General features: G+C 39.7%; 1 protein-coding gene across 2 annotated transcripts in view; it reads right to left on the bottom strand.

The window, feature by feature from the left end:
• Window positions 1-4539: 4539 nt before the first annotated feature.
• Window positions 4540-26373, bottom strand: part of LOC113998867 (Down syndrome cell adhesion molecule homolog) — an 80643-nt gene continuing 58809 nt past the window's right edge. For both annotated transcript variants that reach the window (XM_039385798.1, XM_027741924.2), the window contains exons 2-3: window positions 8994-9311; window positions 4540-4757 (exon numbers count right to left, since the gene is read on the bottom strand). In XM_039385798.1, the coding sequence (XP_039241732.1) occupies window positions 4555-4757; window positions 8994-9311 (521 nt within the window). In that variant the 3' untranslated portion in view covers window positions 4540-4554. The remainder of the gene's footprint in view (window positions 4758-8993; window positions 9312-26373) is intronic.

Genomic DNA, 26373 nt, shown 5'->3' with positions numbered 1-26373 from the left:
TTCAGATTCAGTCTCAGGTCCACTGACAGTATCAAATTCTTTAGAATAAAGTGGGATCTTCAGAAGAGATCCTGAAGTTCCAGCTGTAGAGGTTGGTACAGCAGCAAACCTGCACTTTGTGAACCCCTTGAGACTTCTCAGAGCTACCATCAGTCCTTCTGTTTTGCTGACACCTCACAGGTCTTTAGGCAACACAGGCACCTTCTGCACGGTTTGACTGCTTTTGCTAGAGGACACAAAGAGGCAAATACAACACACTTGATGCACCTGGAGCAGACTGACAACTGCCAAGGTCTGCTGCTGTCCTTCTCTGTCAGAGAGTTTGTAACACAGCTCTACACAGTGGAGGTGGCTCAATATTTCATCTAATAATTATTATTCAAAATGGAGCTTTCCAGTACGAAAATATTTCTGGGTATTTGCTGTTGGAGGCCGGGGCTTTCCACTTTTCCTCTAGAGAAATTCATCCAAATAATTGGGTTTGCCTTGCTTTAAAAATCTTTTCTGTTTTTGCTACCTTGGCCCCAGAGGACACCCTGAAAAAGCTTTTTGGCCTCAGATTTGCTGCCACATGGAAAAGACAAAGTGTAGGAGCAAAACCCCAATTATGTAGCTGTTCCCCTGAGAGATAGACAAGCACATGCACACCTTTTCAGTCTGCAGCTGTCCTTGCACATGGAGAGTTCATAAAAATTGTTTTTTCTGCCTCCAAACGTGGGCACCTTCCCGTTTATTGAACATGGAGTCTGACCTAGTGGGATATTCCTTGGAAATGCTCCAGCAATGGGTCTTAATATGTTTCAACTCCCAATTACTTTACAATAACCTGGAGGCATGACATAAAATTGCAGCCAGGAAACAGAAGATGGTTTTGCCCAGCTCTATTTTTTCCACACTTTGATCACTGTGGACATCACTGCGCTCTCTGAAAATCAAGCATACAGACAAAAGCAGATATGCTCAGAAAATATAATCCTGCTTTAACCAAGGAATAACCTTCCTAAACACTCTTTCTAAAAGGGTGGGATATTTTTACATTATAAAAGTAAAAACACTGCTTTTCTTGTTTTTTTCGTTTAAAATTTTACATGTATATAAAAAGAGAGCTGATATCTAGATCAGTAACAGCTCCAATAAAGGATTCTGGTTTATCTACAGATCTCTCTATCCTAGTAGTCAGAATTGCACTACAGGTAGACAGGTATATGAAATATTTACTTTAAATTGTTTTTGGAAATATTGCATTGGGGTTTAAGTCATGCAGAAAAGAAAAAAAAAATCCTCTCTGTTGATCCACTTGCTTATAAAGCCTCCCCACTGAAAAGCTCCCCTATTTCTTGTCATAGGGTGTTTCCCTTTCCCTGCTGTAAGGTTTAAGCTTCCTGGGCTAGTTGTGTCTTCCATTTTAAATGTATATATCATCCCAATGAAAATCATGGATGTATAGAATGCTGTGGGTTGGAAGAGACCTTAAAGATCATCCAGATCCACCCCCTGCCATGGGCAGGGACACCTTCCACTAGCCCAGGTTGCTCCAAGTCCCATCCAGCCTGGCCTTGGACACTTCCAGGGATGGGGAATCTACAACTTCTCTGGGCAACCTGTGCCAGGGCCTCCCCACCCTCACAGGGAAAAAATTCTTCCTAATATCTAATCTAACCCCACTCTCTGTCAGTTTGAAGCCATTTCCCCTTATTCTGTCACTACCTGCTCTTGTAAACAGTCTCTCTCCATCCTTCTGGTAGCTCCACTCAGAGCTACTGTTCTTCTCATCTTGATCCTCTTCCCCACTTTTTTTTTCCTCTTTGCTTTTTCTTATTGTTCCACAAATACTACCTTGTTTTCCCAAAAAAGTCTCGTCCACCTCAAGCCATGGAAACCATCATTCTCCAAGTGTGTATCTTTTTATATTCTCGCTCTTTCACAGCAGAGGTTTTTTTCCCTCAAGGTGACTCTCATTTTTGCTGATGCTAATGAATAATCAATAAATCAGTTACATTAAGAAACAAGAAGAAAACAAATCAGGACTTGATATTTCCAATATTTAACGGTGAAATTAAAATCACACCAATGAATCCGGTCTAGCACATAGGAAAAAAAAAAACAAACAACCACCCAACATGCAAGCAGGGGCTGCATAAGCAAGAATATGCATTTCCTTGGAATATTGATCATTAGGGAAACAGCTCAATAGCCATGTTATGCCTTGCATCCTATTCATCAGCACTGGCATTCTAAGACAGGCTTGATCAATACCCCTCATTTGGGTTCGTGGCCAGATTATTGCAAAATTGATTATGGGCAAAACCTAAGCCAGTTGTTTTATGAAACACGTGTGGGTTGGGGTTTTTAAATGCTCTCACTGTTAAGCTGCTGTTACAGAGCATTAAATGGTGAACAAACAAATCTTGCCATCCCTGTGGTTAAAGCAGAGCAATGTTTTCCTGCCTCCCTCCTGCCCTTGCATGACAGGTAGCACTGACCTGTCATCTAACCTGTGATTTCATCTCTGAAACTAAATCTCTTCCGTGACATGACCCAATGTGATAAACTGAGATTTTTAATAGCTTCGGTTGTAATGAATTATGTTTTATTTCCATTTAGGGTTCTGCCAACTGCAGAATTAAGGGATTGTGAGATAATTAGAAACTTGTTAAAGTTTGTAATAGATATTTTATGATGCTAGCCTGGTCAACCACAGCCAGAAGTTGCATTAAGGAAAGTAAATTATTAGATTTAGGTCGATATAGTTAAATGTTATTACACACTTTTATCCCCCAAAAGTTTAGGGTTAAAACCAATATAATCCACTCAAAATAAAATTGTCTATAAGTAGAAGCCATGGTGGTCTGCAGAACTGCCATATTTTCTTCCCTAAAGAAGGGATTACAGAGACCTGTGTGCCCTACTCCTGATTCCAGGGGGAAGGGCAGGACTGAGCCACCCAGGGATATCACAAAGGTACAAGGTATTAATGTTCAGCTCAAAAAAAAATCAGATTGAGAGGATACAATCTATGTTGACTGAGGAAATATGCATTTTTTCTTATAATTCATAATGAACAAACTTAAAAAAAATAAAAATTGAGGTAGTTAACCACACAGACATACACTTTTTTTGCTCCAGGCAACACTCACACATACAGATATATGTGCATCATGTAGCAGTCTATTTTAAGATGAAGGAAAATAAGCACATCCATCCACTGTTGCATTAAATAATCATAGTTTTGATAATCCTAAACATATTTCTGTATCATTATTTAGAGAATAATGGAAAGCTTATTTGTGTATTTAAATACAAATCTGACTTGTGTTGGCTGAAGTGTTGGTGAGTCCTACAATTCAGGTATTACAGACCTCTTTGAGAGAACACACTCCATTTCAGTTGCTCAATGACAAAAATAATATTTCCTATTAAAATCCAAGAGCATAATAAGGAAGAGAATTCACCAAGCCTAAACAGTGAACCAATAATACAGAACAACTGCTCATCAGTTACATGGTACTTAAAATATCTACCAAATCCTTAGAAAGCTCTTTGAAATATATTTTTTGAAAAAGTAGAACAAGGTGATGTCAAGAATCAATAAAATACAGAGAGAAATGAAATCTATAATATGAGTCATATAGAGACATAGATATTCCATCAATGCCATGTTTGTCAGAAAGAAAAGATCATTAATATCCTGAGGCCTGAGGATGTTACAAAAACATTTCCACACACTGAAGGATCATAAACACAAATATATTCTTAAATATATTCTGCAGCAACATTTAATTCCAACTGTTTTTTTTTCCATTCTGCATCACTCTGGACCGACACATTTCCAATTTCTTCACACATAAATCATTTGTACAGGTAACAACAGCAGCATGTGTGTAATACATAGAATTTAGGTATGTACTATACTGAAAATAGTCTTCCTACGTTTTCCTTCTCCCTTGAATTTCTTAGAATGTTTGTGCTTTAAAACATTAGATATTCTTTGCCTGAATTCCCTGTACTTCCTGAAAAATGCCTCACATTTCCTCACTTTGCCAGTAAATAGATTAATGCACATAACTGCTTTAGTATAGATTGTTTCACTTCAATATGTTCAGATTATGGCACTGTGCTTAAGCCTCCAGTGTTATCTGTGAAGATATCTGAGATTAAAATGCTGTGAAAGTATAAATATCAATTACATACCTCATTTAAACATAACCAAACAAATTTAGACTCTGGGTTTCTCCTAATCCATGAGTAGCATTACGAGTGGAAAAAAAAACAATTACAACCCAGCACATGTTTTGTGACACTCAAATTTCTTCGGCACATGGGAGCTCTTTATCAAAGTTAAACCACAAACCCACTGCCACAGCACCAGAAGGTTGGTTCTGTGTCTGGTATAAAACAAAAACCACGTTATTTTTTCCCCCAAGCAGCGCTGTCCAAAGCCTTCACGTCACACACCCAGTCACAGGGATGCAGCAATGCTGAAGTGCAAGGATGACATCCCGTCCAGCTATAACTGAATCCAAGGAAACATCAGGCATTTGGGGAGCGGGGAAATCATCCAGAAACATCCCTGCCAGTGCCAGCTGGGAAGGAAAACCGTAAGAGCTTACCTGAGACAAGCGAGACTGTGTCTTTCTCCCATGAGACAACAGTGATGTATGCCTCCACAGAGGAGGGGATAATGCACTTGAACACTGCTACATTGCCTCTCATGGCTTTCTGGTCCTCCACACGGACTGTATAGGGTTCCCGTAAAACTGGAGGGGGGAAAAAGAGGTGCCATTAAACAAGTTGCCACCGTCTCATCCCTTTCTTCAGTCGGTTTTGCAGATCCCCCCCCCGAGAAGGTGACTCAAGCTGTGAGCTCTTCTGCCTCAGTAAATGACACCATTTCGCAAAGTTAACATCTGAAAGCGTTCCCGGGGCTTTTTTTTTTTCCCTCAAAATCTGCATTTCACCATTTCTGTGCCCTTCCCCCACCTCATCCTGGGGGCGAGGAGAAAGGCTGGGGTAAGAACTGTGTGTTGATGGGGGTAAATGGTGTTATGCCTTCTGTTAACTTGTCTAGTTTCCTGTGCCATGTTTCCCTTCACGAAGGGTTTTCTGCCCTATCAAAGAGCACGAGGAACATGCAGGCTCTGTGTGTGAATTAGACATCCAGAGGGGAGAAGAGAAGGTCAGTGTCATTTAGGATTTTGAAGAAGTGAGAAGCAAAGGAGAAAATCAATGGAGGTGACAGCAAGAGAAAAACCAAAGTGTCTCAGAAACACAGAGAAATGAGAGTACGAAAGGTAAGAGCTACACTGGATTGACCAGCCCTGAAAGAAATCAGATAATGGTAAGAGAACAGAAACAAAACCATGATTGCAGCAAGTGAAAACATGTTACATTAAAAACCAGCACGATTCAAAAAACACTTAGGTCCAGACTTATTTGTCTTGCATCTGAAAGAAATAATTTAATGAACAGAGAGAAAAAAGCACAACTGGATGGACAAAGAGGATAAAAGCACAACTGGAGAAATCCTAATATTGCTGGGATGATATGGAGCTGCATTGTGTAGGAGAATGGAAAGAAGGAAAATCCTGGCTCAGAAATAATTCCATGAAGAGTGAGGGATGAAAATTTCTGTGAGCAACAGTTGATGGAGAAGGTGGTAGAGCAGGGAAGAAACAGATGTTGTCCACTACAACATATAAATAAATGGGTAAGACAGGACAGGCAAAGCCAGTAAATCCTTTTCAGAGTTTACAAAAGCATTTCTATACAGCAGGAGCACTGGAATTTTTAAGAGTCAGCCCCATTTACAATGTATTTCATGAAAAAAAAGGCAGAGTACTGAGATGTAACTGTAGTCTTCACAAATGGAAACAGCATCAAGTTTTCAGGTCCAGTGCTACCACTGCAAGAAGGAAGAATGAAGTTCTCCACCCCAAACATTGCTATAACAATATAACTGTTAGAAGCCCTAACTAAAAAAATAAATGTAATAAAAATAAATTCAATTAAAAATTAAATATCTTTTTAAAAAAGAAATAAATTCCATTTTCTATTATACGAAAGGTACTACTAGTTTTTAAAAGGTAATTTATTTTTAATCAAAGGTTAAGATTCTTAACCCTGCTGTAAGTGTTGAACTTGTATTTGAAACACTTCAATACAGTGACTTTACAACAGTGGCTGCCCTGTGATGAAGCAGCCCCCTAATCTTGTTCTACACCGAGGGAATGGCACACAGATCATCTTAATGAGGCTGACTTTTGTCTAAGGCTCCTGCTTCAGCCATCATTTACAGAACAGGCCTGTTTAGCAGCAATGTCCTAACACACTGCTAAAGGTATTTGTACCTTTCAGACCAGTTGGCCATTTTGAAAATCTGCCCAAATACAGAAACCATGTGGGGCACAAAAACTGGAAAGAGGTTTATTCACATCATTGCTTAAAAAAATTTACATTATTGTGATTTACGAGGCCCCTCAGCTATTTCCAGATTGTAGTTTTGAGAGTTCCCATGAATAAATTGCTGATTTTTACTTCTTTCAAATTTTTTTTTTTTTTTTTTTTTTAAATCCCAGGTCCCCAGGTCATTAATTTATATGAGAATTTCTTGGCTAAAAAAATATACTCTTCCCTGCCATGACTGCACAGGGAAGCTTGAAGACAAAAAGGAGATATTCACCTTTAATCCCATGTGGGACAGGCCTGGAAGAGGGTTGGGTTTGGGTTCATTGGTGGAGGGGATTATGTTTTTGGAGAGGTTGGGGATATGTGTTGCACTACATGCAAAATTACATGAAAAAACACAATTACAGTAATTTGTGAGCTGGAACTCTTGTATCTGCTTCCCATATCCTTGGGGAAACAGGTAAATGAGGCTCAGACTTTCTCCAGCCAACTGTGAGAATGGACAGAGCTGTGCTAGTCTTTGTGCTAGGAACACAAGCTCCACAAAGCTTCTGCATTTTTAGGAAACTCTGTTGCTGTTGGAGGGGCACTGGAAGCAGGAGAAGACAGAGAAGGGATTAGAAAAGGCCCCTCCAAAATCATGCTAATTAGGGCCAATCTGAAATAGTGTTCAGATTTCACATGAAAGTACCACATTAACAAATGAAATTAATAATTTCACATTTTAACAGCACAGGGGTTATCACCTGAACATAAAATACACTTACTGCTATGCACAGAAGGCTCTCAAAATTGTGTTTTGCTATGAATGAGGGATTACACGAGCCTTTGGAAAAGATGCTCAATAACAACTATTCTCTGCCATCAGGCACAATGAGAGCTCTGACACACAGTACCAGTTCACATGAAGGAAAGGGACTTGTTTAACTTGTTATCCAAACCTCAGATTAACTGAGAAATTGAGTCAAATGGAGAAATGAGCGGTAAAAGGTTAAAAAAGGGAAAGAGAAGAGGTAAAGGGACATTTCTGACTTGGTCATAATAAAAAAATTGTTAACTTATGAGTCAAGCAGCTACAGCTGCTACTGCAAAGCCCTGTTTTGAGGTCCTTTTTCTATTTGCAAAGCTTATTGCTCAAACAGAGGGAGAAGATTTCTTTTGAGGTTCCATGGATTGATGGGTCACTGCTGGAGAACAAACAGAGCTACATCCTGTCACCCCTGTCATCTACTTTACACCTAAAGGAACACCAAGCAAGTCATTGCAATTTTTAACCTCCTTTACATCACTTCTAGTTTATCTAAGAAATAGAAAAATTAGAAACTAACACTGGGGGAAAAAAAATTATGCCCAAAAGATGTTCAAAATTGAGATACACAAACAAATCCACACATGAAAAAAGTATATTATGCTGTCTCTAAATATAATTCTTACAGACAACTTGTCCACAAATCCATGAAAGTAAAACCAAAAGCACAAAAACCAGAAGTGAGTTTCAACCATTAAGTTGGTTACAATGTGTTCTTATGAATCTTTGATTTTCAAGCTTTTCTTTGTGGACAACTGAACATTTTCATAAGGAACACGGACCATTATGGAAACTCCCTATATATGTAGCATGATAACTTGCTTCTTGTGCAAGAAAACCCACTTTTCTAGACTAAAATTTTAATGAGACATGAATTTCATGGAAACCTGGTTTTTATTCTTGCCTCCCCATTGTCTACCAGCTACAGATCTCTGAATGTTAATTTATTGTTCAGAAGAAGAGAATACATTTTCCTATTTAAAAAGAAAGTCACGGGCAAATCTACTTGCTAAGTGTCCACGGTTCTCCCTGTGAAATTCCTGTGAAGAGATATCTCCAAAGGAAAGATAATTCTCTTGTGGGAAAAGCCAAGCTTAGCTCCACCAACAACAAAGAGGTTCCAAGGATTGGCATTTGCCAAGGGTCAGCTCCCAGACTACTTTTTGTTTGTTTGTTTGAATATTTTAATTAACTGAAGTGGGTAGACAAAAATCTTCAAAAACAACGCAATCATGTGTTTATGTTTTGTAACAAAAGGCCTGATTTTGATCCCACTCTAATTCTCCACTTGCTGACCCAGCCAGTAGAGAAAACAGATGCAAAACCATTGCACTCATTTGCATCTTTCAGCTTAAAGAGGAAGCACTGCCTGTGGACCCACAGCAGTTGCAGAATCATTGCACAGGACACAAGTTTTTCCTCTCAAAATAGAGCACAAGTGACTACAAGGAAATGAGAAGGGATGTGATTGGGCAAATATCCCTCTTTTCTTCCAGCCCCTGTACAAAATATCCAAGAACTCATCTTTTTCCTTCATAGCTCTTTAATGTGTGAGCATGGTCTGATTTCATTATCAGTTCGTTTTTCCTTATACTTTTAATCCCAAAAATAATTCAAACTAAGGAGGAAAGAATCCAGTATTTTACTGAATATTGTTAAGAGTTCAGAGGTTACACTTCTGTCCATTCTCCCTCGAATTACAGCTGCTGCTGCCCTTTGAAACACCGAAATTTCCCCCCTCCTCAAGCCCCTTCGAACCCAAATAAAAGACAGTACTTACCAGCCTTAATGTGAACATCCTGACTCCTGATTTTCCCTGAAGGATTTTCAGCTGTGCAATAGTAAGTGTTATCATGGATTAAGTTATTAAAGCTTGAAGGAGGGAAGGGGAAAATTTGGAGAGTGCCATTGGGGTGGACGTGGCGGATCCCTGGGACATCGTAGATCTCCTCGCCCGTCGCTAGGTACCATCTGAGCGTCACAGGGGGGATCCCTGCAGCTGGACAGGGGACCAGTGTCCCTGTGGTGCTGGCAAACACTACCTCTTGCAGAGATGCATTGACAAAGTATAGACTGGCGTGTAGCTCTTCACTGAAAACTGCAAGACAAAAAAAAAAAAAAAAAAAAAAGAAAAAGAGAGAGAGAAGAAACGTTGAAAAATCGAAGGAGTTTTTTTCAGCCGCGCGCGAAATAATTCGACACCGAAATCAAATGTGATGCCCAGGGAAGGTAATCAAAGCATCTGGATCCTAAGGTGAGCTCTAATAGAATGTTCCTTGTTTTCAAAGGATATATCACCAGATTAAACACACTAAGTGTAGTTAAAACGAGAAACTCCTTTCAGTGTAAACTGATGCAGGCCCGTTCGCTTTTGCATTTGCTGGTGCAGCACTCTTTGTGAGCCCAGCAAAAATCTAGTAATCTACTTCTATGACATTTCTAGCAACTAAAGTTCTGCCTGGAACACAGGCATTTTCTGTTAGCATCTCTGAATTTATTTCTACAGTCTTACCATGGCAAAAATGACACATAAAGTAATAAAAAGAACTGAGCAAATGGTGGAAAAAATCCCCATAATTCTTCAGTTATAATACATACCTATACTTAATACAGATGCAGGTTAATAATAGATTATACCACTAGGTCAGATCTTTCTAACAAAGACCTATAAACCTGGGTACAAAGCATGATAATCTTGGTTCTGCCACCCATGTGACTGCAGTTCCCCTCCCAGCCTGAAACTGTGGATTCTATTACGCTGAAAAAAGTCTGTACTGGTCAGAACATAAGATTAGCCCTCATTCCTCTGAACACTCCTGCCATGGGTTATTCTGTTGTTACCCAGAGAGCTTGAAAGTTCCGGGTGGCTTGAAGGTTTCCCAATATTTCATCCAAAGTACCTTCCTAACCTTCTCTGTCTGAGAGCATATCAGCATAACAAGATTTTTGTTTTCCAGTAAATGGGAGGATACATTCCAATACCACCACCCTGAAGCAGGGTGAAGCACATTTCCTAATAGTGAAAACATGACAGTTTAGCTTGACACAAACACAGAAATTTGGATATTTCATTATATCTCAAAAGCATTCGATTCTGACATGATTTTCTAAATCAAGTCTGGTAAGGATTAAGTTTCTGAAAAGGTGACCATAGTGCAACAAACCCCAGTGAGCATCAGTGGGACATATTTGAGTTTAGCCTTCATTGGCCCAAAGTGGATTCTCTTATCCTGCAGAAAGCACTTGTTATTTATCCTGCATAAAGAACTTGCAATCCCAATCCTAAATCATGAAGTGCCTTGTCTACCTCTGTCTCTTATGGTAACCTGGAGCACAAAATAAGCTGTTTTATCCTTCTCTCTTTTGATATTTTGAGAATATATAAGGCGGGAAGATGTTGTCCTCTAAATGTCATCTTGATATTGACCATCAGGAGAGACTCAAAAGAGAGAAAAACTGGCTCTGGGAACCCCCAGAAATAGAAAAGTAAGAGAGACACTCCCCAGTAAGTAAAGATGTCTGGCACACAGGAGACAGACAGATAAATGAGCACCACAGAGAAGGATGAAAGGCACTTGGAGACTCAGAAAGGAGGAATTTCAAGCACTGGAGCTGAGCCCCTGCATATAGATAAAACAGGTGCTACTACAGAATAAAGTCCCTTGCAAAAAAACAAATTCTACCGAGTTGGTGCAACCCCAGGAGAAACGTGGGTACCTGGAAAACAAAAATAGTCACAATAGGACTAAGCCCAGGAAGAAGCAGGACTGAATAAGATGGTGCCACTTTTACATAATCACATTTCTAATTATAGTTGTACTTTGAAGCAGAGAACAGTATTGTTTGTAACATAATAGAGAACTAAAAAAAAAGGAAAGAATTTGGCATTGTTCATCTGCTGTTCAAGCCATTCTCCACAAATACAAATGAAACAATCAACAGGGCACTTTAATTTCCATTGGCCAACAAGACAGTCGTGTAGAAGTAATAAACACAGCTCACATTTGCCAACTTTTATTATGCTGTACTGCTTCTTAACACATATTCAAGCAAAACCAGTAGGTTCCCTGGCCAAGAACAAAGAGGTGAATACTACATTAGAAATGCCATAAAATTAGAGAATATCAGGAACTCTGTTTGACACTTCCATAGAATCTAACTTTCTAATCAAATGCAGCACAGCTGAACTAGAGACTCGTACCAGCAGCACATAACAATGAATTTTTCCAGCTGCTTTGCATCCCCTGTAGAAGCTTTCACTACTTTTGACAAACTTTCCATCCATCAGCCTATATAATAGTGCTTCTTTTTAAAACAGCAGCTGCTGCACATTCATCTTAATGGCAGCCACAAACACACCAAGATCCCTGGAAAATAATTGTAGTGCTGTAATGCACACACATAAACACGGAGCTGACAATCCAGATGCATTTTATGGTGGAAAACACTGTGTAAGATACTTGGATGCATTCAACAACAGAAGTGGGATTTCAGAAGCCTTTATTAAAAAGATATTTCTCTGCAACGTTCCATAGGAAGAAAGTGATTAACTGAATAACACAAGAAGTGATTTATCAAAACCTAACTGGAACTGAGACAATTTAAAGATGATATATAATTATATGTTACTTAATGGTAAAATATGATCCAGCTAAACAAGGTATTTTACAGCAAGCTCAGACCAATAGTTGCAAAGAAGAGCTGCAGAGGAAGTTGATGGAAGTTATTGATATAAAACAGCAAAAAGAAATATGTGAAGAAAAGAGAAATGCCCGAAGAACCAAGTTAACAAACAAATAAATGAAAGGTAATCATAAAAGAGGAGGCAGAACTGAAACAGTTCACAGTCAAGTGACTGCACTTGGCCTGGACAGAGATGACATCAGATGATGTTGGTTGGTGGTGCAAGAGAAGAAAAGGCAAAGGTGCCTCCTGAATAAGGTTTATTTATTACTAAATCAATAATTCTTGAGGGAAACAGGAGGAAGCACCTCAGCAGTGCTCAGTGGATGCCCCAACCGAAATGAGAGGGTGACAAACAATCTGCAAGAATTTTGGGGCGAGAAGACAAAGATCTGTGCCCTCAAGTGTGTGGTTAAAGGAGCACATCAACAGTTTATGAGATCAAGAGACACCGGACAAGAGGCACTTCTTGATTCTCAGGTTCAGCAGGTACCATTATCCTCCTCATACAGAAACAGGAGGGGAGGAAGGGGAGGAGGAAGCACAGGAGGGAGAAGGGGGTGGATAAATGTTTTGCAAGTTCAATCAGCATTCCTTAGACTCAACTGCTTGGAGCACTAAGGATGAACTGACAAAGTATAACAGCCAAGGAAGTTTCTCCTGCTTTTCAGGGACAGCACTGCCATGTTGTGCCTCGAAAATGCCATTCCTGCCTATAAGGGTGTGGTTTGTCAGGGCTTCACTGTATATTCCACAAGATAAAACAGGCTGAAACTGGTGTTTCACAATTCTCCTTCTTAATGGGCAGAAAGGAACATCAGCAAGATGTGAGAGAGAAGCTCCAACATTTAAACTACCAAACTGGGTCAGGCTTGGGCTTGCTCTGTGTAGGATTTAGTGACCAACAAAGGGATCAGCACCAACAAAGAGATGAAAGAAAGCAAACCATGAAACCACCTGTCCTTCACTTCCCTTCCTCCACCCTTCTCTACGTCCCCTTCAGACTGCTTTACCTGAAAGAACCTTTGTCCTAATGACACCAAAAGTGAAAACTTCCCTGGAGTTTGCATGTAATATAAGAAAATTTTATACTTTGTATTCCCAGAATGCAATGGAGAAACTTGGTGTTGCACACTTCCCTTTCATCATGTTCTCTTTCATCTTTCAGTAAGTTTAAATAACACCTTCGTGATTTTGAAGCTATCTTTTTGGGCCTCAGGTTCTTCCAAAGACCTCTTCCTATATCCTGCAACTGTCCATTTAAAGCCCCTTTTTTCTCTTCAGTTCTTGAAAGCAACACACAACTCAGCATACTCAAAAATATTAACAAAATATCTGTGAACAATTAATTGAAACTTATATTTAATTCACCTTCCCTGCCCTTTTCAAGGGCTAAATACTAGTCCTGTAATGCTTTTGCAAGTGGAAAGTTTGGTCCTGAATGAATAACAATTTCAAAAGTAAGGGGGAAAATTAGTTCTCATCCCTTTGATTAATCAAATCCAGCATGAAATATTTATGTAGATAAAATAAAAGATATGAATCAAAGTGAAAGTCTGAAGCGAAGAGACCACTGAGATTATTTAGATAAAATAAAAATCAAAGTAGGAAAGATAAATTATGTAATTAAGCAGTCGACTGCTCTCCTGCACTACAGCAGGTTTATAGCAACAGCCTTGACTGTCTTACAGTGGAACATCAGGTTTGCCACAGCCTTGGACATCAAAGTTTCATCTCCTTTTCTCTGGAACTGGGCTACAATCAAGTATTTTCTTCAGGTTTAACAGATTACATAAGGTGTCATCTTCAAATTTAATATTTTTTCGCTGTTAAATACAGCTACCTAAACACAAGAGTCACAGAAGCAAACAGAATGAGTATAATAAAAACAGAGGAAAAAAAAAAAGAAAATAAGACAACTACAGTACAAAGTCCAAGCTTTGCCTCTGTCAGAAATCAGTGATCCAAGAACACCCCTTTTTCTGAAAGTTTTTCCCAGTGCTGACACTTGCAGTCTGCAACTGGAATGGCAGACGCCTGGGAATGCTTTGTACCATGATGGGACAACACATTCCAGCAAAAGACAGTTCTGACAGTCGGGAAGATTTGTTCCAGGCACCTCCTCAGCCACATAAAGCAGGGGCAGAGCAGGATGAGGCACAGTCCCTGAAGTACTTAAGGGACTAAGAACCAAGACATTCTTATCGATGCATTGAGCTCTAATCAAAGCTTAAGAAAAACAATAAAATATCAACAGTCTGCCTGGCACGGGTATGAGCCTAAAAGCATCCATCTTTTGCCAGTCCTCACATCAGAAATTCTTAAATACATCTCCAGGCTTCAGAAAATTTGAAATAAAGGCTTTTTTTGTGTGTTCATTTTGTTGTGGTTTAGTGGGGGAGGCAGCACATAAAAAGCAACAGCAGAATCACTGCAAAAAAACGAGACAAAGATGTTCCCTTTTGCTCCCAAAACAGTGTGGGGAAGGGAGGCATAAAGGAAATTATCTGCCAAAATGGGAGGAAGAGGTAACAAGACAGGTGGAAGTCAGAAGGAGACCTCAAGAAGGGATTTTTAAAAGAACTCCTCGGAATCCCACATCTTAGGAGAGATCTGAAAGCAGCAAGACACCTCCTTTTTCACTGGCCTGAAATCAGAGTAGGAAGCAGACAAGGAGACATCATCTTAATCATAGCCATTAAAGACATATGGCTATTAGGTGGAGACCTAAATAAAATGAAAAGCCCAAATACAGCAGAACAATTGAGAAATTTAAAAAGCAGAAAAATTAAGACTCATTTTCCATATGGTCAGTGAAAAACATTGAAATCTTCATTAGCAGGGGAAAATAAAATATTGATTTCTCGCTGTAAAGACAGATATCTTCTAAGACAATTTAATGGAATTCATCTAAAAAGCACTCAAAAAAAACCCCCAAACCAAAACAAAAAAATTTGTAAGAAATACTGAAGACACATAAACAATAAGTTATATTTAAGGAAACTGAATTAACAGGATTGTGCTACAGGTTAATTACCCTGTCGGCACTCAAACAATACAGGATAATCTTTTTCTGCATAAACACACACAGAGAGAAGTGATAAATGAAATATTTCAGAGTGCATTGCTGTGCCTTTCAAATCAGGAGTAGAAGCATTACAAATGCAATCACAAATATGCAGATTACTTGATGCAGAACACTGCTCAAGAAAGAGTCTGGGTGAATAGCTGGGTACAATGCTAGTGAGTTATGCCACTGTTTAGGATGATTTTTAATTATTTTTTTCAAGATTCTATATTGTATTACCAGGACTGAGATTTAAAAAGGAAAAAAAAAAAAAAAGGGGGGGGGGTTTGATTGGCCATTTCTTTTTTTCATCCAATACATCTGAACCAAAAAAAAAAAAAGGCCCTTATTTTAAAAGAATCCAAACCTGATTAGACACTTACAAACAAGAATGTTGTTATCACTACTCAATTATCCTGTAACAGGCTATGCAAAGTGACCTAGAGAAATTGCTTCAGCTCCCGTGGAAAGATCAGAGTGATGAGGCATTACAATAATCCATCTGTGATCGTGTCTCCCTCTAGGGGTTTAATCTAATGACTAACATAGAAGGTTGATAAATATTGTAAATTTTATTAGAGTAAAGGTAAAAGGAATGTCCTTTTACAACTTCAGCTTTGATTCTGACTCCAGACAGGAGTTTCATTTGCCCCTCTAAATCAACAAAAATTGAATATTCCTCACTGTTTGGGGGGAGAGAGGGTAAAACACAGCTCACACAAGGAATAAGTAACTTCAAGAGCAGGAAAACAGCACTGGAGAAAGATGCTCTGACCAGACTCCAAAGCAAGACTTACTAAAAGGAATTAATAGAATGAAGAAAAGTGAAAATAACATTAAAGAAAATTGATGAGAGAATGCTAAAATCAAAATACCTTTAATATGGGAAATAAAATTAAACCAACTGCAGAAAATTGTCTGATATTATAAATATAACTAGCAAATAGATGAGGGTATTAAACTAACATACTAGAAAATAAATACAAAAGCACCAATTAAGCACCACCACCCACAACAGATTTAAAAAAATAAAAGAGTCAAGGCAAAAACATTTGTTTGCTATCGGTGACTTTGATCTCATTGATCAATGTTACTGTCTTTTAAACTGCTCAGAAAAACAGGGGAGCAGCCCAAATTTTTTCTGCAGTTATTAAGTCCTACAAAAATGAAGATAGCTCAGCACTGGTCAGATCACAGTGTTCATGAGAACCATGGGCAGAAGACCCTTTTTTTTTTTTGTTTCCCCCAGAAAAATATATCTTCCATCAGCGAATGCTGGAGCATCCACTGCTCAGTAAAATTAATTTCTCTGATACTTCTTACAGAGGCCTCCTAAAGAGTGAATGAGCAACAGCATGAAGAATCTTTATCACCAGTTGTTTAATTAGAAAATGTGAGGTTGCATGGGTGAGATGCTCATTGTCCTTGACCCACTGCACCTCAGAGGTCACTCTGAAACCCAAAATCTCTGAATTTGGCCAAAACATTCCTCGCTTCCTCTCTCTGGTGACTATAAGAGACCTTGATGAAGCCAAATGATAAAGTTAATTTATCATTAAAATCCCTATTACTCCCTGCCAGGAATTCTTCCCAGACTTGACGTCCAGGAGCAGTGGTAGAAGGTGCCCCAAGAAAGAGGGGACAGGGAAAATGGCATCAGGGAATAAGGAGAGGAGGGGAGGCCTTCCCTCTGCTCCTGGACCTGCTTCTCCTCTCATCTCCTCAGGGAAGAGTATAAGGGAACAAGAGAGGGTTGGCAATACAGGTGGGATAAAGAGACAAAGGACCTCTATCAGTTATTTATGTCTTTCTCATATTAAGAAATGATCTGAGGGAATCAGGATATTGATAACTTGCAAAATGTAACGTTTCCGAATCGTGCTATCACAGGATACGCCGAGCTGGAAGGGACCCGCAAGGATCAGCAAGTCCAGCTCCTGGCCCTGCACAAAGAAACGGAATTATTCACTAAATTCACCCAAGCAGGTGCCTGCTTTGAGTGGTCATCCCAGAGACTTGGCTTAACATATGTCCAAACAAAATTTCCAAGTAAGAAGTACTTCTTGGGTGTTTTGCCTTTTTGGTGTCAAAGCAGTCTTGTAAATTGTTCCAGTTGCTACTGTAGTAAAAAAAAAAAAAAAAAAAAAAAAAAAAAAAAAAGGGGGAAAAGAAATCAAAATGAGCAAACCTGGGGTGCACCGGTTAGTTTTTGTACTGTTTTAATTTATATAATTGCATAAATGGTATCATTCTGAAAGGGAAATTTCTTTCCACAGTGTGTAATCTCTCAACGTAGAACTGTTTCCCATGTAGTGTGCTGTGGAATGGCAGCCAGCATTTCAGGGCTAAACACTATAAAATTATGAGGTGTCCACCAAAAGGAACAAAAAATGAATTATGCTTCTTCAAATTGCTACTCTGATTCAAAGTGCCAGTGCTCAACCTTTTATTCCAAAGAGATATTCATTTGAATCAGTTTCAAAATCAGAGCCACTAATGAGGATAATTAAGTATGCAGTTGGTTTTGCCTACAAATAATAATCACTACAGAAAAAAAAAGCATGCAGAGTTCCATTATCATTCTCCCAGGACAGAAACTTCCATTAAATCAAAGCAGGATTCCACAATTAAAAGAAAAGGTCCTCAGGTGAAACCATAGAAAGAAGTAGAACTCACAGATGAGTTGCCTCTCTGGAAGGGGGAGAAGTGGGGGGGTTTGGGGCAGTGCACTGTAGAGACCTGAATGCGCAGACAAATGCAATGGATGGAAGTGATGGGAGCCCTTAATCAGCTAAAAAGGAATAATCTGTTTGTGGTTTAACAGTTTACTTTTATTTGCGTGTCCAATAATGGATTGAATGAAAAGGCAGATGCTGCATTCAAAGCAGGGAGGGCAGCAGGTGAGGGGGGGATTCTGCCCCTCTGCCCCCTCAGGTGAGACCCCACCTGCAGAGCTGCTCCAGCCCTGGGATACCCAGCACAGGAAGGACAAGGAGCTGTTGGAGAGAGTCCAGAGGAGGTATCAAGATGATCAGAGGGATGGAGCAACTCTGCTGGGAGGAAAGGCTGGGAGAGCTGGGGTTGTTCAGCCTGGAGAAGAGAAGCTTTGGGGTGACCTAATTATGGCCTTCCAGGACCTGAAGAAGCCTGAAAGCAAGATGGAGAGAGACTATTTCCAAGGGCCTGGAGTGATAGGACAAGGGGGAATGGCTTCAAACTGACAGAGAGTAGGCACAGATTACATATTAAGAAGAAATTTTTGGCTATGAGAGTGGTGAGGCCCTGGCACAGGTTTCCCAGAGAAGCTGTGGCTGCCCCATCCTTGGAAGTGTTCAAGGCCAGGCTAGATGAGGCTCTGATCAATCATGCTTCTCATGTCCTCAGGAAGCTTTCAGGAGCTCTCACTAGTAATGATGGCGAGTTCAGTGGGTTCCTGCATCTTCAGCCTGGAAGGAATCTTTGTTATCACAGCTGACAGTTGTCTCTGTTAAAAGCTTCTGTAAATCCAAAGCAGGGTTGAACATGTACCACAGAAAGCTCTGTCCCAAAACTATGAGAGAAAGGCAAAGGAAAACAGAGGGGAAGATTTGGATGATGCCCAGTTTATCCCACTCCCCTTCCACGCTGAGCCACTTGAGGGGAAAGGTTCTCCTTGGCAAGAAAATTATTGCTCTGAAAGAAAGATAAGGATGGAAATCTGGAGCTCGGCTGAGCCTGCACAGCTTCTACCCTGACACCATCAGCAAGCCCATCCAGTAAATCCAAGCCTGAGAATCTGAAACACGTGCTGACAGCCATCAGCATTCAAAGCACAAGGTTTTACTGTAAGAAATCACACAGAAGCATTGCTAAATGCATTAGTGTTGAAAGAAAACACAGGAAGAATGAGGTCAAAGCTTTGGGGGTGCAGTGTTTCCAACACAGCACACTGGGTAGTCCCTGCTAAAGGAAAATGCACAATCTGCCCACCACGGGAATAAGCAGAGCAACCTCTGCAGCTCTGCCTGAAAAAACCAGAGTTTCTGCCAGAAACTGCTGAAGAGATAAGTAGTGCTGAACTCTACTGTGTTTCCTAATTAGGAAATGCTGAACAAAACCTGTAGTCTTAACAGTCCCAAGTCATCCCCATCACCACCAGCACATGAAGGACAAAATGTTATATTAGTGGGGTGCATCATTTGCCTCACACATCATATAACATTGTGTTATAAGTGCCTTTCCATTCAAGAAGATTCATTCAGCTCTCTCTTGTGATTCTTCTCTTTTCATCTCAGATTTAAATGCAATTAACTGCAATTTGAGCAAGAAAGAGTCCTTATTCCACGAGTCTGCAGAAGTGGAAGAGATCAGGGTACTTGAAAATGCCGGAATGGGAAAAGATTCCTGAGTCACAGGCAAGAAAATACATATCCCTGTGAATTACTCTGCAGGGAGATAAACCTGGGCTCTAGAAAAGGCTCTGTGGAGCAAACCCTTGCCTGGATTAGAAATCCCTGCAGGAGAACAACCACCTGGCACTGGATTTCCTGGTGTGCTGTAGGATTTCAAGCCACTGTAGAACACACAGCACATCTTAAACATTTTGCTGCACTAATGTTGCTCCACAACTGTGCTGGACTTTTCCACCCATGGGGACAAGTTCTCCACTGGATTGTTTCTGACAGTTTGCCTGTCATATTAGACAGGGCTGGCTTGGGCTGAGTCACAGCAACAGCACAACTGCAGAACAAGAGCAGCCCTTCCCCCAGCTCCAAACAGCACCAGCAGAGGAGTGAAGAGGACACAGCTGCCTGACTTGCTCAGGGGATGGCTCTCATCCCCACAGAATTCAAAAAAAAAAAAAAAAAAAAGGGGGGGGGGGGGGAGAGGAGGAAAAAAAAAACACAAAACCCACCTAGCAATTACTTCTGGTCAGCATAAACAGCCAGTGCCAATAAGATCTAAGCAGACAGTCTCACTTCTGTGAAGCAGAGTTGTATATAATAATGACTACTTTAATAAAGAAATTGCTAAAACAGTGACTCACACTGCCACTGAGCAGCTCAAATACTACAGCACAATAATATCAAATATAGCTTTATAATATAAGGGTATCTATGTAATATAAGGACATATAGTGACAGGACAAGGGGACATGGCTTCCAACTGAAAGAGGTCAGGGTTAGATTAGATATTAGAATTAAATTGTGAGAGTGGTCAGGCCCTGGCACAAGTTGCCCAGAGAAGCTGTGGCTGCCCCATCCCAGGAACTGTCCAAGGCCAGGTTGGACAGGGCTTGGAAGAAGGATGACAATGTTCTACACGAATCTTAGTGAAAGGAAAAAGAACTCTTGAGTATTCAGTTTCTTTTCAAAAACAATAAATCACTAAATTTTTTTTGCATAACAGTAGAATAGGGGGTTATCCAAATGTTCATGTACCCATCCCTCGTGCTCCAACACTGGCTCATAAAGGATGTTTGGGGAAGAGTCTGTCACAATCCTTTCCTAGTGGTGACAGCTCACAGTATCACACCCCCACTGCAATTACCTTTGCTGTTTGCAGTGTTCTACATTCATTTCCTTCCCTGTGTTTTGTCCCCCATTACTGCATGATCTTTCCAACTCTTTGCAGCCCTGTTTCTGCCCATGTTGGGCTATCTTGAATAGTGTTACCCCAGAAGACTTTAATATTTATAACCTTCTTCAGTTCATTTATGTCAACCAACCCATAAACCAGCACAGATCACTGACAGTGTTTTCTCTCCAGCATGAAAATCAATTATATGTTCCCTATTTCTTTTCTAGCCTAACATTAATTTACATGAGGACCTCCCTTACCTCATGGCATCTTTCTTCCATACTGCTACATATGACACTTTGATGAACTCATTTTAAAGATCTAGTTATGTTACACTGACTGTATTTTCCTTGCCCACTTGTTTTGATTTCCTACCAAAAAAAGAATTGTAATAATGTGCCAAGTGTGGCTTTCCTTTGCTGTGTCAGATTTCTTTCCCCAATGCATTATTACATTTACTTATGTGTTCTAAAAACTTAGTTCTTTCTTAAGACCTGCTTGTAGTTCTCTACCTGAGCCCTTTAGGACAACAAAACCCCCTGACATTAAGTACCCAAAGCAAAATAGCAAAAAGTTACAGCAGTCACCATTTCTCCAAGTAATTATACACCTATTTTTATTTATAAATCTTGGAGGAATCTCATCCATGCCTGGGGATTCATTGGCATTCAGTGGATTAGCTCCTTCTAGAATTTCTTTCACTTGCAATGTAGTTTTGGATCATTCCTCAGAACTCCTTCTGACAAGTTTAGTTTGGGATCTCCTGTACACTTCAACCCCAACCCTAAAACATCTCTGCTGGTGGGACAATCACAACTGAGAAAGTCAAGAAGGTGGTTGGTGCAGAGAATTCATGTGAATTCATACCTCCCTAAACATTCCCTTTGCTTCTTTAGCAGGTTCACCTGATCTTTTATGCACAAGGCTAAGCTACTTCTCAAAATCTGTTTTAGTGGCTTTGCTGTGAACAAATGTTTCACTTGCTAAGGTTTATTAGCTTCTTTTACTGCTGGGATACAACAAACATTATGAAGGATGCTTTTAATAGCTCTGTGTACTCTCCTTAACCACATTCATGTGGGCTGTACAGGAAAGAATACATCTAACATCTGGCCCTTTTAGAAGTGTTAAAAATTATTCTAAATTAATTTTCTAGCATCAATTCCTTAGGGATTGAGATGCTTTGTCCCAGACGCCCATTTTCAAACATTTAACTCATTTGGGAATTTTCTAGGTTCACTATTTTTCACCTTCTCTGTATCACCATTTGTCCAAGACTGAAGGATTGAACATGGTTGTTCTTCCAGATTTCAGCCCTGGAAGACAAGTTTCCTCCAATTACATGAGAACTTCTTACCAATCACCTCCACAATTTTCAACTCCTCCTGTCTTTAAGTTCCAAACCATCTGTTTCTCTGTCCTGTTTTAGTTTGTATGACATCCTAACTTACCTTTAAAGATTCCCCTTTCCTCCCAGAGATCTTACTCCTTCTCAACACCATTTATTTTAGTTCAGTTATTGGGGCTGGGCTGATGACACAGGAGCCTGCAAGAAAAGGCTGAGTACAGAGGTCCTACTATTCAACCTTTTATTGGAACAATCTATTTCAAGCAAGTCTTTCTCCATTATTTGCTGTGCTGCTGGTGCTTTTTATAATGTCACAGCTGCAGCTCCAACCTCCTGTGCCAGACCAGGGCAAAAGCAAGAGGAAGGACCTTCCCTGGAAGATCCCAACCACAGCACATACCTTTCACCTCTCAGCTTCATGAGCCCAAACTAACCCCACCCAGCTGCAAATGCACCTTTTTCATTCATCAGTCACATTAAATCATAATATTTGAGGCTTGATACAGTAACTTTATGTGGCAAAATAGTTTCTCCCACACGCACTTCTGCTCCTCATCAGAGCTAATTAAGTATGTGCATCATATAAATTGACAGCAATGTAGATTCTGAAGCTGAGTTTAAAGTGTAAATAATGATGAGATGAAAGAGATCTTTTGAGCAAAATCAAAGTATCAAGTAGTCATTATGTGTAATCACTATTACAATTTAATGACATTTGTGCTGGAATAGGAATGTGAACAGGAATTAAAGTGTCTGATATGTTATTAATTTTTTTAAATTTTTTTTAACCGTATGTTTGTCCCAAATGCTTAACAAAACATCAACATCAGCCTTTACTTGTACCTTTAGCAGGTCAGTCTGCTGCAAACACAGAATGCAAGCCAACAATGGATGTGAGATGTGAGGAGGTCGTGTTGTGGCAAAGATTTTAATATTTATCCTTTCAGACTTTTCTGTGTAACTGTGGAGGTTAAGACTGGAAAGCTACAATAGGAGTCCACTATCCCATCATGCAAACAAATCCACATCCCTAATATTTAAATAGGTAACCACAAATAGATGTGACAGAGTAACACACAAACCTTGACTAAAGGTGTAAAGGAGAGGCAGGTGGAGGAAGAATGAGACTCCTTTGCTCCCACAGACCTGGGAAGCAGCAAATCATGACAGAGCAGATGAAAGCAAGGAGGAATCCTATCTGCTTTTAAACTTCCTCTGTATTTGTAAATACTTTTATTTCATGACCAGTTCAAAGGATAACTGGAGGAATCGGGTTTGTCCATCGTCAGGGACTCAGCAAGCAGCAGGTTTGCAGCCAACACTTAATTCATTGAATAGAATAAGTTTCTTGATAGCAAGTATTTGCATGGCTGGAATTTCCCAGGGCATCAAGTCCTGAGCGTGGCCTTGATATAGGAGGCTAGGCCCAAAAGAGTTAACTAAGATCAGCCTTACTAATATTTCATTGCTGCATTGAGAAAGTCACACGAGAAGAACAAAATAAATAAAGGAGAAGGCCAGAAACACTCAGTGACGAAAACCACTGATTTTCAGGCTGTCATTTCACCCAAAACTTCATGTGAAGAGGACAGGACACAAAGGACACATGAATCAGAAAATACTTTATGTAATCTTTGGAAACATCAGACCGTACAGCAACACCAGTGGAGTTCAGGACACTGACTAATACCAAGGTATCCCCAGGGCCTCTTTGCATGTCCTAATACAAAGCTCCTGATGTAAAAGAGCAAATTCTTTTTTATCTTTCCCCTTCTCCCCTTTCTTCATCTACATTTTAAAGAAAGGTGTCTGGCATTCATTGTTATGATCATCTTAACCCATTTCCTTGCACGAACTGAAAACACAGATAAGATGAGCTGATTGGTAAATTGAGATAGGAAGAAATCATAATATTCTTTCTTAGTGACAGAGTTACTGAGGAGTTAAAAAACAAACAAAAAAAACAAACAAACAAAACAAACAAAAAACCAAAAACAAAACAAACAAACAAAAAAGACAAAACAACAAAAACAACAACAAAAAAAACAACAAAACAAAACAAAACAAAAAAAAAAAAAAAAAAAAAAAAAAAAAAAAAAAAAAAAAGGAAAAATCAGAACAAAGTACAAACACCTAAATTTCCTCATCAAAATGTCTTGAATTTTTCACTTTGCTGTATCACCTGCCAAGGTTTACACTCCAAGCATCTGTTAAACAGGTAAATTAATGGTCAAATGTACAATGCTTGATAACATAAGGATTATTTCATTAGATCAAACTGATGGTCCGCCTGTGGTGCTGAGTGGCCAGAGATGACAGTGCAAGAAGCCACAGACATAGAGGTGCATCCTCATCACTCCCTCACAAAGGCCTTGACTCCATTTTCTTCTCTATAGCTAAACCACAGGAGAATTGAAAGGTTTTATTCCCTCCAAAATTTGTTCTACCCGTAGAAAATTTCACTTCCTCTTTGGTTGTTCTAAGGTTTCTGGCTTTAAAATCAAATAAATTTTAAAAAGTAAAATAACAATATTCCACCCAACCAGATCACTTCATCCCATACCCTATATATATTTCACAGATTTTTCCAATTAAAAATATTCTATGAACATTTTGATTTGCTTTATTATTCTACAGAGAAACTCAACACTTGGCTTAAGCTGGTACCTATTTTTAATGGCCTGTTTTTTTACTCTCCCATTGATCTGTTGTCATGTTTAATCAAGACAACAAAAAATAGAGTAGAAAGCAGGGTAAACTTCAAGTACCACACATTTAATTACATGAAGGATTAGTTGGGGAGGAAGGGGATAAATTGACCTTTGTATCCATTTTCATGAGCTTAGGTGTCCTTTTTTTAGCCTCCCAGAATGTTAACCCTGGAAGTGGGGAAACAAAGTGCTCCTGTGTTTGAATTCAGCAAAAGGCCATCCTAAGGAATGGTCTGCAGAAGGGTCAAGTGGCAAGCAGGTATTTTTAGGTTTTTCTAGGCAATGATTCGCCAGCACAGCACCTCCCCATCCTGAACAAGATGTGCACACACACACAAACATAAGAACTGGCTTTCACATTATTTGAAACAATAATGCCACGACAGGAAGATACACCAGACTGTGCAGACACACTGCATGCACCTGGACAAGCTCGGAAAGCAGGGCCATGGGAACATCAGGAGGTTTAACAAGATCAAGTGCAAGGGGCAATCCCTGGTGTCAGCACAGGCTGAGGGATGAAGGGATTGAGAGCAGCCCTGGGACAAGGACCTGGGGGTGCTGGTGGGTGAGAGGCTGGACATGGCCCAGCCCAGAACACCCTGTGTCCTGGGCTGATCCCACAGCATGGGCAGCAGGGAAGAGGGAATTCTGCCCCTCTGCCCCCTCAGGTAAGACCCCACCTGCAGAGCTGCCTCTTTGATTGTTAAGTGAATTTTATTATCAGATGGTCACTTAAGGCACCATCTAAACTAATCTTTAATCTTAAAAAGCTACAGTAAGATTTTAACTGCACAGTACTCAGACCTCTCTGCAAAGAGCATTCTGCAAATGCTCCCACATGTAAGAGTGTGGGATTGAGTACAGGGAAGGCTCAAAACAGGGTAAGAAAGAAGAATGAAAGCAAAGACAAGCATTGCAATAGAGGCACAAAAGAAACACTCTGGAGGCTAAAGATGACAGAGCATCCTCACAAACCCCAGCCCAGCATTTTAGGTAGGAGGATTCTTCAGAGATTGCTTTTCTAATCTGAATTATAGGCCTATAAACATATGCAGATAAATGTGAGTGCTCAATGAAGAAAACCTCCAAATAACCCTCAGCAGGAAAGGATGAATTTTGATCATTCAGTGAAACTGTGTTAAGAACTACATTCCCTTATACATCCCACACACTGCTCTCAGGACCATATTCATATGCAGGAAGGATTCATTGGCTACTGCAGGAAAACCCTCCGGGCTCAGGAGGTGCATCTTTTTATTGAAATAACAACAGCCCACTAGAAGAGGCAGCTGTGAAGGTGGATACTTCAATTTACTCAATTTTAAAGACCAGTTATCTCCATCAAACAAATGCAAGCATAATTTGATTAATTAAAAAGTAATTATAAGATGTGTTTCTTTTTCTTTTTTTTTTTTTTTTTACACTTGTGGGTTTTTCCTGTCCCTGTCTAGAGGTTTAGTTCTTTTTGTTGATCTTATTTTCTGTGTCTGAGGTCTTCCCAGTCAGGATGATTAGGATGCCCTCCATCCCCTCAGAAAACAAAAAGAGATACTATAACCTTACCTCATTCTTCATTTTTGACAGAAATTTTTCAGCCAGCTCTCCATCTCATAAAAACAGGTCTTCTAGTTCTGGATCTGCTAAATTCTCCCTCCAGAACATTTTGTGGTCATGAGCTGAGCAGGCTACATTCTGAGGAAAGAGGTATTTCTTTTTCATTTCCTTCAGTATCCTATTCCTCCTGGCTCTTAAGAAAAGGCAATCCACTGGATATCTCTTATATGTTTTC

Source organism: Pipra filicauda, unplaced genomic scaffold, assembly GCF_003945595.2.
Source record: "Pipra filicauda isolate LSUMZ 115617 unplaced genomic scaffold, ASM394559v2 scaffold436_size1054928_pilon, whole genome shotgun sequence".
NCBI classification, from domain to species: domain Eukaryota; kingdom Metazoa; phylum Chordata; class Aves; order Passeriformes; family Pipridae; genus Pipra; species Pipra filicauda.
The sequence above is the reverse complement of the archived record's forward strand: the minus strand, read 5'-3'. Positions and strand labels throughout refer to the sequence as shown.